We start from the raw sequence: 13,031 nt of genomic DNA, 5'->3' as shown, positions 1-13,031 counted from the left end.
CCATGAATTGCATTAAAAGCAGCAAGAAACTTTGAATTGATTTCATTTTATACACATTTATATCTGAGTAGGCAATATCAATATAATCAATTACTGTAGTACATGTCATTCATTTATTTGTGATATAAAGTCTGCCTAGGTGGTGCATATTCTGGAAAATCAATTGAGAAACAAAAAGAACAATCTCAAATTGTTTAAATGACTTCTGATTTGTCTGACCATAGGAAAGAGTTAGATAAGAAATAATACCACTAACATGTCTGTAGTATTGCACAGTAAATAGGCTCAGCAGTTAACACCTTTATTATATATCCTCCTATGTTCCCTTACTATAATTAATTAAAATATTGAACTCAACACTGTTAATTACAAACTTAACCATTTATCTTTCTATAAATAGTGTTTGTGTTGATGGACGCCATTTTGAAATACAATTGAATGATCTTTTTCAAAGACACATATATGGGGTGGGACACAATAAATAAAGCTTCGCCAGTTTCATGGTGTCATGATGGTATCAGAATAATCACTTACATGTGATGTATAGGATGCTACACAGGTCACCATAAAGATAAAGTGTCAGGAGAAATAAACAAGATACATTTTCTGTTTAATCGCAATGTAGGTTCTCTTTTATTTATCAGCAGCAGATCAAGTGTCAGTAGTATCAAAACAATATAATAACAGTGGCAATAAATATATATATATATATATATTGCCACTGTTATTATATATTATATATATTATATTATACTGATATATATATATATATATATATATATATATATATATATATATATATATAATAACAATAGGTAGGCTCAGCAGCAGACACACCTTAGTGCAAAGTGAAGTGTCAGTATTAATAACAGTGGCATATATATATAATCACAATAATACAAAATGAACTGTCCCAGGTGTAGGCAATTTGGGGTGAAGTGTCTTGCCCAGGGACACAACGACATCCTGACTGCAGTGGGGTTTGAACCTGTGCTCCCCTGATCCGAACACCAACGCACCAGACCACTGCACCACACGCCTCCCAACAAGTCATTGTACAGTTTATCAACGACGACAAGTTTTTCTTAATTTTTGTATTGAAGGCCTGTTGGATTTAATCAGCTCGCTTAGCACTGCCAGAAGCCCAGCCTGAAAGGTATTTTGTTGCTCCACCTGGACCATGAGCAGCTGGTCGTCCGATTCCTGGGCCTTGTGTGAATGCAGCAGCCGTTCGTCGTGCATCTCCTTGGCACGCAGGTCCTCATTCTCCTTGCTGACCATGGCACGGCAGTCCATCGCCATGATGGTGTCAAGGAAGCTGTCATCGCGTGCCCACTTTCCTAAGGTGAAATATGCAAGATACAAGATCAGTTTAATCGCAACAACGACACAACATTGTCCAAATACCAGAAGGGGAGCAGCCCATAACAGAGAGCCCCCCACGTCAGAGTCATCACTGTGGGCGATCTCCACCTCTGAGGCCCAATCCCAAACCACTCCCTCGACCCTACCCCTCCGTGACGGAGTGAACTCCGTCTGTAGCCACACTCGCAGCTCAACGAGGCTCCCTCCTGTCAGATGGAGGGAGTAAATACAGCGGCAAGCTTTGGGACAAACTCCCCTCTCTCCGGCAGAAACAGGAAATGCCGTAACTGTATGTAACAACGGTTTCAAATCAGCTTCTCTTAGACAAAAAATGTAAATTAATAACTCAAATAAAACTCCAAACATCTTTCATTGTGTTACTTTTTCTGTAAAGCTCTTTTAGTTTTAAACCTGATGTTTATAAGTTTCTTAGTTTTTGCAACAGTCTGTAAATATACACAACTTTATAATAAAATGCACACATTTACCTTTTTCTAGACTAAACACAGGTATGATCCTAAGTTAAAAAAATATGAGGTTATCATGAGGTTGTTAACATCGCAATTTATCAGTGGATGTTTGCTGGAACTACTTTTTAACAGCGTGTTTCCTGACGGACACACACAGCGTGACTCCGGTCAGGTAGAGACCGGTCTCAAGTCAGCACCGATGCAGACTCGCTGTTTGAGGGCTTGATAGCCCACTCCCCCTCCACACTCGTTGGTTTGGAACAGCACTTAATGTGGCGGACCCTCCGCGCGAACGCGCAAACGGAGGGGTAGTGTGTAGGGGTAGGGTGTAGCATGTCGTTGTGTCCCCGAGACACTTCACCCCAAAGTGCTCCTGTGGGGATTGCCCACAGTATTGAGTAGGTAAGCTTTGGATAAAAGCATCTAACAAGTGACATGTAATGATTCAAAAAGCTTTTGGTGGCCATATTGAATAACAAACCAATGTGGTTATCCACAGTTTAGCTGCTAAATGTTACCTTTACAAAGCTACGCTGAAAACACAGCAAAGTTCATATAACGGTATTAGGTTAGTTGAAACTAATATTTTTATAGTTAAACTCAACACTTTTCTTTGTGCTCCACATATCTAAATGTATAAAGTGTGTTTTCACCTCCGTTCCCTCCTGTTTGCTGCAGTATGGCAGCAGCGGTCAGGATGGGATCCTCTGTGATCAGATAGTGGTCCTGATGGTGTCCGCTGACCGGGCGCAGGCTGCCTACTCTCAGCGGGGGGGAACTGAATGTGGAAACTGTGTTTCTCTGAGGGATCCTCCATGTAGTCTGAGAAGCCTTCTGAGGAAACAAGGTCAAACTATTTAGGATAATACTATGAGAAGGAACAATGTTTAGACAGTAAATAGAATTTCAATTACATTTCTACTTAAATGTGCAAAAATATTAGAACATCAGTCTTTGTGGCATGCAGGTAATCAACTGTTTAAGCTTTTATCATTAACATGTAGAATGAATGTTGCAAATTACTTGAAATTATAGCAACTACAATCTGTTGTTTACCTCTATGCATTAGCCACAGAGGTAGCATTATGTCCAGCTAGCATGCTAATTGCTAACGATATATTATCGTTTTATCCCGGAGGGGAAAACTAGTTTCTAATCCTGAGAGAAACACCTCGCCTGAAACACACGATTAGTGCCATGAGTTAGTGAAGCAAATTACAGAACATTGCACTTATTCACAAGTCAAAACGTGTTCATAGCGGGCATGGATGAGAATAGCTAGCTAGCTAGATGTTATTAGCCAGCTTGGACCTAACGTTAGCAAGTTCTACCATGGCTAGCTCGATCTACTGAGCAAATAAAAGTACATCTAAGACCAGTATTGTGCAGATTAAAACAGTGCAGTGCATGTATTTTATTTTACCTTGGTAGTCGTCCCGACATGACTTTGCCAGGTCTGCTAACTTTGCAGAGCCACAGAAACTGCATGCAGTAGAAGCTTCGGAATGTGGCGCTTCGCGTCCTCCGAGTCAATCGCCAGAAGCGCAGACACATCCTCATCCTCATCACTCCACCGCTCCAATTGATTTATTTAGTGTTGCTATAATAACTGCTTTCACAAAAGGAATCTCTTCGTGTGTGCTGCGAAGCGAGAAAATACAATGGCCGCTTACAACAAAAAATTCGGAGTCAAACGGGCGTGGTTTGCATTCCGCACAGCCAATCAGACGTAGGAACTACTTTCTCCCACGACAGACCCTGCTCTGTAGCAGGGACTGAAAAGCGAGTCTCGCGAACTAAGTTGAGCTACTTTAGTTCCTGGGGCTTTTTGGTGTGAACGCAAATATATCGTAGTTCTGATGAACTATTGTGGGAAAAGTACACCAAAGTACTCCGGTGTGAACGCACCTATTGTAACAGTCGCGGGTGTACTGTGTGTGTGTGCGTGTGGGGAGTGTTGCAGTGAAAAATGCCACTGTGGGCTAAGCCCCGAATGTTTTCAGGTCCAGGCGACGCCCCTGAGGCCCACAGTATTCATAATATCATATGTGTAAAATATCAGAAAAATAATCACACTTTTTTCTGACTATAAAGGTTGTGTCTCGTATGTAGGTTCTAACTGTTAGATAAGCTATCTGGCCGTGTGTGGTTTGTGAGGGCTGCGTATAAACAGTGTCCACTGTTTATGCATATTGGATAAAAATCGTTATTGCACCCTTTAGATTTGAGACCGACAGACATATAGAAGAACGGACCGACTGTCACTGCCCGTCCCTGAAACCCCTGTTAGTGTTTGTATGTACCCTGCCTGCTGGTCTGCTCTACACGGCTGGGAGCAATCTCCAATCAACCACACCTGCAACCTGCTCATCAGCCACACTATGAAAGCCTGCAGCCTAGTGCTGTAGCGACGCGTCGACTTCAAAATATCGTCGACGACATATTTCCTCGTCGACGCATCGCCACACACACGTGGGTCACCCAAAACAACAACAAGCAGTTCGCAATCGCACTTTAAACACTATGGAGACTGAAACGGCTACCACCTCCTCCTCACAGGATTGCGCACGAAGCCCTGCAAAAAGCCCCCAAAAAAAACATCTCGCCCTAGGTCTTCAAAAGCATGGGAATACTTTAAATTTAGTCCAAAACGCAAAGGCATTGTTATTTGCAGTCTTTGCCAAATGGAGTTGGCATACCACACTAGCACAACAGCGATGTTGGAGCATTTAAAGCGGAGGCACCCCCTTGTCTCTCGTGGAGGGAACAATGATAAGTAAGTACTAACTTTGGCTAAATTAATTCCACGTTTGTGTAGTGTGTTGTGCAGCTTGAGTTCTGTGCACTTCGGTAGTGCTAACTATCTTATAGCTCTCCGTGCGGTTTGTTCGTGCTTGGTTGGTTAGTAGTTAATGTTAGCTACCTAGCTAGCGGCGCCAGCTGTGTGTTAGTTAACGTTTGTCAGCATTTAATGTTGGCTGGAATGGTAGCTAGTTTACGTCTGCAGAACACCGCTATCTAGCCGCTACTAACCCGGAACGAACAAACTGCACAGAGAGCTAACTCATGTTGTGGTCGTTTACGAGTCAAACATAACATTAGACTAACGTTAGTCAGCTTATAGTATCAATGTGTGTCAACTAACGGAGCCAAGCAATGTCCAGGCCAGGGCTGCACGTAAGCTGGTGCGCAGTTGTCATGAATTAATTAATGTTTTTATGAGCATTGAAAACATTAAAATGAGCACCAGCACATCCAAGTGTGATAGGGCTCATATGAGTTGCACTACCAAACATTTTCACTGTGTAGATATAGTACTCTACAAGCTTTTAGATAAACATGAAATGCATTGTTGGACTTAACATTGTTTAAAAAGTAACCACGTTAGCCTTCAAGTAAGCTAATTATACCATAGCACTGCAATGAGTTTAAGAGTAGATTTAATATGCCCCACTGTCATAGCTGTTGTTCCATTGTTCATTGCTGTTGTGTTTTCTAGGACAAAGCAAAGAACCTTGCTGTCCTATCTTGGGAAAGAGGCGCAATGCACTCCACAGAAGGCAGCCGAACTCAGCAAAAGAATCTTGAGAGTAAGTAATTATTTGCTTCCTTTGAGCATCTTTTAGGAGGGAATGGCTGTCCTGATCCCATTTATTGTGTCTTGATTTATTACTGTAGCTAGTTTATAGGTGTTTCTTCACTTGGCCTTTTTATTTGTGTCCTTGTTTGGATTGTGTAATAATTAAGCTTCTTACACTGTAAGCAACATGGCTCTATGAAAGGTGCTGTGTTGTTATTAATAATAATAATAACAATAATAATAATAATAATAATATATTTGTTTTATCTTACAGGTGATCGTCAAAGACATGAGGCCTTTGTCTCTCGTTGAGGGTGAAGCCTTCATAGATATGATTGAATATGCCTGCCCAGGCTTCAAATGTCCCTCCAGGTGGTGGTTTAACAAGCAGCTGGAGAAAGCATACCAACGTGTTCTTGACGATCTGAAGGGAAACTTAAAGAAGAGGTCCTCAAAGATAACGCTCACCACCGATGCCTGGACAAGTATTGTCACGGAGTGACTTGCCACTACATTAATGAAAACTGGGAGATGGTCTCATTTGGTCTCATTTGGTCTCATTTGTTCTTTGCACAAAGCCCCTTGAGGACAGACACACTGGTGACAACATCGCTCTCTGGATTGAGGAAGTCGCTGAGAAGTTTGACTTTTCTCTCCATGATGATGTCCAGGCAATTGTCCACGATAATGCAGCGAACGTTGTGAAAGCCCTTAGAATCCTTGAGGAGAAGCATGGTGTTGCCTCACTTCGATGTGCTGGCCATACCACCCAGTTGATTGTCAACCATGCACTGAAAGAGCCCCGAATCAACAAGGCACTTGGGGCAGCAAGGAGCCTCGTCACATACTTCCACAGCAGCAAGGTCGCCACCCTGAAGCTGAAACTCAAACAAGAGCAAATGGGCACACCGCATCACAAGTTGTCACAGGATGTACCCATCAGATGGAATAGCTCTTTTTACATGATCAAACGCCTCCTTGAGCAGCGGTGGCCTGTAACCGCAACCCTCTCAGACCCAGAGGTCACCAAGGCAGCAAAACACTACCTGGATATGAGAGCTGACCAATGGAGCATCCTGGGGGACCTACATCAAGCACTTGAGCCCTTCGAGCAAGCCACCGTCTTCCTGAGTGGAGAGGCATATGTCACAGTCTCTGTCCTGCCTCCGCTGGTGAAAGGCCTACAGAAGTCCACGCAGAAAGCCTTTGAGTCTGCTCCAATTGCCACCTTCCAAACTGCAGCCGCAGCAGAGATTGCTTCAAGGTTAGTTTAAATATTCAGCTCTTTAAATCTCTTATAGTGAACTAACTGAATATTTGAATTAAACTTTCCCAGTTTGCATCAATGTTTTCCCATTGTGATTCTATCATGTAGAGCTATGGATTATACTGTTATCTTTCTCTTGAAGCACCTTGAATTTCTTTGATTTAAAGTGTGCACATTAAATCCTTTATTTTTCAGATGGAAGGTTGAGACTACTTATGACGAGGACGGGAAGAATGTGTGCATCTTCGCCGCGGCCCTTGATCCGAGATTCCGAAAACTCAAGTTCCTGTCCACAGACGACATCCTGAAGGTGAAAATCAAACTTCAGACCATTGCACTTGATGCCAGACGAGTACGAGTGAGGGAAGAGCCTGACTCCCCCAGTGGCCAGCGAGATCACTCAAGAGGACAGAAGCCAAAGTCTGTCCTGGACACATTGCTTGGGTCAGATGAGGAGGAGGAGATGGAAGATGACGACCCAGCCCATGACCAGAGGGAAGATGCTGTCAGGAATGAGGTGCTTCTGTACTTTGGGGGGAAAGCCATTCCAAAGGACAAAAACCCACTCCAATGGTGGAAAGAAAATGAAACAAAGTTCCCCTCCCTGGCTGTTGTGGCGAGATCTTATCTGGCTGCCCCTGCAACATCCACACCTTCTGAACGTCTGTTCTCAGCAGCAGGGAACATTGTGAGCAAAAAAAGAGCAAGCCTCACCAAAGAACACGTGGACATGCTCACATTCCTCCACAGTAATTCAAAGTAGGAGGAGTAGAGTTGTGAGGGAGGAGAGAAGGAGGAAAGTGGCCAGTACTTATATTGCAGTAATTGCACACTCTTCATTGCCGCGTTCACACCGGAGTACTTTCACCGTACTTTTCGCATTTTAGTTCCGTTAGTACCCCTTATGTCGCGTTCACACCAACAATTGTACTTAATCTCGGGTACTTTTACCCCCATTTTTAGAGCCAGCTCAGAGAGCGTACTTTTCTGTGGGTGAAAAGTGCTCCAAAAGTGCCCCAGTGCTGATTGGCTGGGCGAATTGCAAACCACGCCCGTACAACTCTGAAAATGTTGTGTGGAGACGCCATTGTTTTTCCTCGCTACAAAAACACAACGCTCCGTGCGTTGTGTTTGTTTTTGAAAGCAGTTATGGCAAGCATCAAGAAATGATGAGGAGGTGTCGGCGCTTCTGGAGATCTACGCCGAGGAGGCGACCCAGGGAATGCTACTGAAGCCAGTTCGGTAGCTTTCACTCGACCTGGGAATTGTGCACAGCCCCACCGGCTAAAAATAAAGAAACTCAGGACTACAAACGGCGGATTCAGTGGCCAACGATGACTACCGCAAGGAAGCTTCCGGTTTCGCTATGAGTGGTCGCATTTTCGAGAGCTCCCGCTTTGGAGGTTATTCCTCACGATTTTTTACATATTTCATCCTCCTGACAATATGGATTATGGACTCCTACCTCAACTCATCAATGAGGCAACATCACTTAGAGAAGGAGAGTAGTGAAAGCAGGGATAAAATGAACCACAATGACTTTTACCTTCTCAACGGCTGGGAAAGGAAACACCTCGCTTTTGGAAGTGCAAGCATTCATGCATTATTAACTGCAAACCCGACGCGAAAGTACTTACCCCCGTCAGGCAAACTAGACCGAAGAAGTATGATCGTCTTGGTCTTATTGTTAGCGGGAGACATCCATCTGAATCCGGGCCCGGTGCAAACAAGAAGCCATTCCTGCAAGCTCGAGGAGCTAGCATCACAACTAGCATCACAACTAGCATCTCTTCCGCTACAGCAACAACTACGCGACGACAACAGAGACCATGGAGACAGCGGAGACCGAGGAATCAACGGAGACTTCGACATTCCCCCGGGGACGCCTCGGCAGACAGACACGCATGAGGCAGTGACGAGAGGAAGAGAACCGAGATCCGAGGGAACAAATATCCACCATGTTGTTAGCCACCCTGCTAGCATATCGACGGCTAAAGCTACAACGGAGCCTCCCTCCCCCCACCACCCCACCGCTCCAAGCACCACGGCAGGCCGCAAGCCGTTTGCTGTAACGGACAAAGACAAATATCTTCAAGCTGACGACATTATGCATTTAAACAACAAAAATGGACTACATATTTTTCATCTGAACACTAACAGCCTGAGACACAAACTGGCTGAACTCAGGCAACTGTTCATGAACGGTAAGGCAAGCATATTATGCTTTTCTGAGACCAAATTGGACAATTCCATTACAGATTCAGAGATTGAAATTGAAGATTATCTTGTAGTGAGAAGGGACAGGAACGTGAATGGAGGTGGTGTCTGCATGTACATACATAAAGACACCAATTTCAAAAACCGTACTGACCTGCATCATGAAAATATTGAATCTGTGTGGGTTGAAATTCTTTTTGACAATGCTAAATCTGTAATAGTCGGGACAATCTATAGACCACCGGAACAGAGTGACTTTTATGATACATTAGATGGGTGTTTGGCTGATGTGGGGGATGTAGAGACAATTATTATTGGAGACTGGAACACGGATATGCAACGTAAAGACACGTCCGTCTTCAAGTCCTTCAGTAGGATTTGTGATCTGCACGGCTTCAGCCAGCTAATCACCCAACCCACCCGGGTATGTGAAACAACACAAACTACCATTGATCTCATTCTGACCTCTGACAGGTCCAGGATCTCCAGTAAAGGGGTTATAGCATGCGGTTTAAGTGATCATTATATGATATTCTGTACCCGCAAAAAGCAAAAACAAAAGGCCGGCTGTCACAAAACAGTCATATCTAGAGACCTCAAAAACTACTCTAGCGAGGCCTTTAACCTAGAACTGGAGAGCCTGGACTGGTCAGATGAGCTCAGTGGTACACAAGTTGAAGAAACATGGCTTGGTTTCAAAAACAAATTCTCTGCAATACTCAATGATTTGGCCCCCCTAAGAACAACCAGGGTAAAAAATCGCGCTGAGCCGTGGATGCACTCCGGCATACTGACCGCCATGAAAACCAGAGACAAAAAATGCTCTGAGTTTCATAAAAGTCAGTCAATGCTTTCCAAAAGCACGAGCAGTGAACTCCAGGCCCACGTGACTGAACTAAAAATTGAAAGAAACAGACTAAGAAATGACGTAAGCTCCATGATCAAAACTGCCAAAAAGAATTTCATCAATGACAAAACTGAGGAAAACAAAAATAAACCCCGTGAACTTTGGAAATTACTCAATAACCAGCTTGGCTGCAGTAAAAAACTCAAAACGAGATTTTCAAACGTAAACATAAAGACAGATAACAGGCTCATCACAGACAAACTGGATGTGGCCAAGTACTTGAACATTTTTTTCACAAACATAGCCACAACTCTTGTAAATAAATTACCCTCCCACTCAGGGCTTTTTGGAGTAGATCACATCATGACCTACTACAAAAACCTAGGGGTACGCAAAGATGATTTCAGTCTAGCAAGGGTAACAACAGCAGAGGTACTCATTAAACTGAGCGCCCTCAAACCTAACAAGGCCACTGGCCACGACAATATCCCCTCCAAATTCCTCAGAGACACAGCAACCGCCATCTCACCAGTCATAGCTCACATAATTAACCTCTCCATAACACAGGGAAAAGTACCCAAAGACTTCAAAATTGCAAGAGTAACCCCCCTGCACAAAAAGGGCAGCAAATTGGACCCAGGCAACTACCGCCCTGTTTCTATACTTACCTCCATCTCGAAAGTCATGGAAAAAATAGTATATGAACAGGTCGAAAAGTACCTCGCAGAAAATAAACTAATCTATGAATTTCAATCTGGCTTTAGAACATCCCACTCCACTGACACATGCCTTCTTTATTTGAACGACCACATCAAACAAGAGGTGGACGAGGGTAAATACTGCGGCATGGTGATGCTGGACCTACAAAAGGCTTTCGACACTGTCAATCACCCCATTCTGATTGACAAGCTAAAAGCAATTGGTTTTGATAAACTATCGGTGAGCTGGATGCAATCCTACCTGGAGGGGAGAGAACAGATGGTGGAGGTAAACGGTACTCTGTCCCCCCCCCTCCCAGTGAGCTGTGGTGTTCCACAAGGAAGCATATTAGGTCCGTTACTGTTCCTAATTTATGCAAATGACATGTCATCAGCATGTGACTGCAACTTGTTCCTGTTCGCGGACGACTCAGCCCTGCTGGTCTCTGACAGGAGCAGATTGCAGGTTGAAAAAACCCTCAGCTCCGAGCTCGGCAGAATCTGCACCTGGCTCGCCGATAATAAATTATCATTACACCTGGGTAAAACAGAGTCCATTCTCTTCGGTTCGAAACATAATCTCAGCAAATCCGACGACTTCTCAGTTGCAGTGGGTGACATTATTGTCACAAGTAAGAAGGAAATTACATACCTAGGATCTATTCTTGAGGCAAACCTCTCCTGTGACAAAATGGCATCCAATGTAATAAAAAAAGTCAATCAAAGAACTAGATTCCTATACCGGATCTCCTCTCTGGTAAACAAAAACACCCTGAAAACTCTGGCAGGAGCACTCATTCAAGGGTACTATGACTATGCTTGCACGTCATGGTACCATAGCACCTCCAAGGCGCTAAAAATAAAACTTCAAACATCGCAAAATAAACTGGTCAGACTACTGCTTGACCTTTCATCTAGAACCCACCTCACCTCTGCCCACTTTGACAACCTAGGATGGCTTAGAGTAGACGACAGAGTACAGCTACTTGCAATGGGCCTGGTCTACAAGATCCACTACACCTCTATGGTACCCATGTACATGTCAAAATTCTTCCCAAAGGTCAAGGAATACCATGATCATAACACCAGAGGGAGCTCCACAAATCATGTAAAACCCAGATTTGGCACAAAAAAAGGGGAATACACGTTTCGCAATTATGCCACATCAAGGTGGAACGCTCTTCCCACAACTGTAAAGGAAAGTAAAACTATACTTACCTTCAAAACCTCTCTTAAAGAGCACCTTCGGGGAAAAGCATTGCAAAACTGGCCCCGGTAATGGTACAAATCTCAACCTGTCGTACAATGGACAGCTTCCCCCCCCCATCTATGTATATACTCGCATTTTAGACTCTGTTACTAACTGTATATCTGTAGACTTGGTATGTCTTAAATGTCCGGTTAGGATGTATTAGAACGAAATCTAAAATGAAAATTGTAAATAAGCCATCTGTATGTAAAAAACCACCTGTATGTAGATTGTAAATAAGCCATCTGTATGTCAAATATGTCTTATATGTCTTAAATGATATGATGAATTGGAAATGGGGGACCCTGATGTAAACAAGACGAAAGTCTTTCTCTGGTCTGCATCCCCTTAACAATTGTATGTTTTGAGGTGTACTGTACTGTACCCAATATACAAGCTGTTAATAAACTTTTCAATCAATCAATCAATCAAACCACGACGAAGGTAAAATCAACTACATGCACTGGGGTTTTAATCTGCACAATAATGGTCTCAGATGTACTTTTATTTGCTCAGTAGATCAAGCTAGCCATGCTAGGCTCCGAGCTAGCTACATCTAGCTAGCTAGATATTCTCGGCCGCTCTGAAAACGTTTTGACTTGTGAATAACTGTGCAGTGTTTCTGTAATTTGCTTCACTAACTCATGGCACTAATCGTGTGTTTCAGGCGAGGATGGACAACTCTCGGGATTGGAAACAAGCGAGCTTTGCATTCTAGATCACAGCGCTAGCTCGTCCTCCTTACCAGCAACCAAACGCAAAGGTACACACACTGTAACTTTGTCTTGAAAGAACGTTACGCATCGAACTGATGTTCACAATCATGTTTATTTCATAATATTCATCATATTTTATGTTTAACTTGCCTCAACAACATTAAACAAAGTTCAAGCATACATGAAGCACTCTTCAAAAAGGAACAATCCTCCGTGTTTGAACCTCTTGAATCGCTGCATAGCCGATTTATTTGGACTGGATTATCCCAGAGAGGCCAAACATTCTTTATAACACAGTTTCAGATTTGTGAAACCTTAATTCTATTTGTGAAAATACAAAAAAGGGAGATTTCAGTGCTTTTTTTACATGTAGACCACATTAGACCACATTAGACCAGGTCCTGATCTAAAACCACTATACCTAGACTCATCAAATCTGGACTGGATTATCCCAGAGAGTCAAAAGATTCTTTAGAACACAGTTTCAGATTTGTGAAACCTTAATTCTATTTGTGAAAATACAAAAAAACATTCCTAGTATGTTGTAAAACTACATGGCGACTAAACAGATCTTGTATCTTGCTTATTTTCCCCTCTTAGGAAAGCGGACACGGGATGCGAA

The 13,031-nt window shown here is 43.2% G+C and overlaps 1 protein-coding gene across 1 annotated transcript; it reads left to right on the top strand.

Moving 5' to 3' along the window:
• Positions 1-4,426: 4,426 nt before the first annotated feature.
• On the top strand, positions 4,427-7,501 carry LOC117481128 (zinc finger BED domain-containing protein 1-like). The gene is made up of 5 exons (XM_034128686.1): positions 4,427-4,611; positions 5,335-5,425; positions 5,690-5,905; positions 5,994-6,679; positions 6,878-7,501. The coding sequence occupies exons 1-5, from the start codon at positions 4,520-4,522 to the stop codon at positions 7,443-7,445; spliced, it is 1,653 nt and encodes a 550-aa protein (XP_033984577.1). The 5' UTR covers positions 4,427-4,519; the 3' UTR covers positions 7,446-7,501.
• The last annotated feature ends 5,530 nt before the right edge of the window (positions 7,502-13,031 follow it).

This window comes from Trematomus bernacchii, unplaced genomic scaffold (assembly GCF_902827165.1).
Source record: "Trematomus bernacchii unplaced genomic scaffold, fTreBer1.1, whole genome shotgun sequence".
Taxonomy (NCBI): Eukaryota; Metazoa; Chordata; class Actinopteri; order Perciformes; family Nototheniidae; genus Trematomus; species Trematomus bernacchii.
This window is presented reverse-complemented; position numbering and strand designations above follow the sequence as displayed.

What these genes read in the sequence shown, in the direction of transcription:
- LOC117481128 (XM_034128686.1), top strand. Translation starts at nt 4,520, where the DNA reads ATGGAGTTGGCATACCACACTAGCACAACAGCGATGTTGGAGCATTTA. An exon ending in TCAGCAAAAGAATCTTGAGA is followed by an intron (nt 5,426 to 5,689) that starts GTAAGTAATTAT and finishes TTTATCTTACAG; the next exon opens with GTGATCGTCAAAGACATGAG. An exon ending in GCAGCAGAGATTGCTTCAAG is followed by an intron (nt 6,680 to 6,877) that starts GTTAGTTTAAAT and finishes TTTATTTTTCAG; the next exon opens with ATGGAAGGTTGAGACTACTT.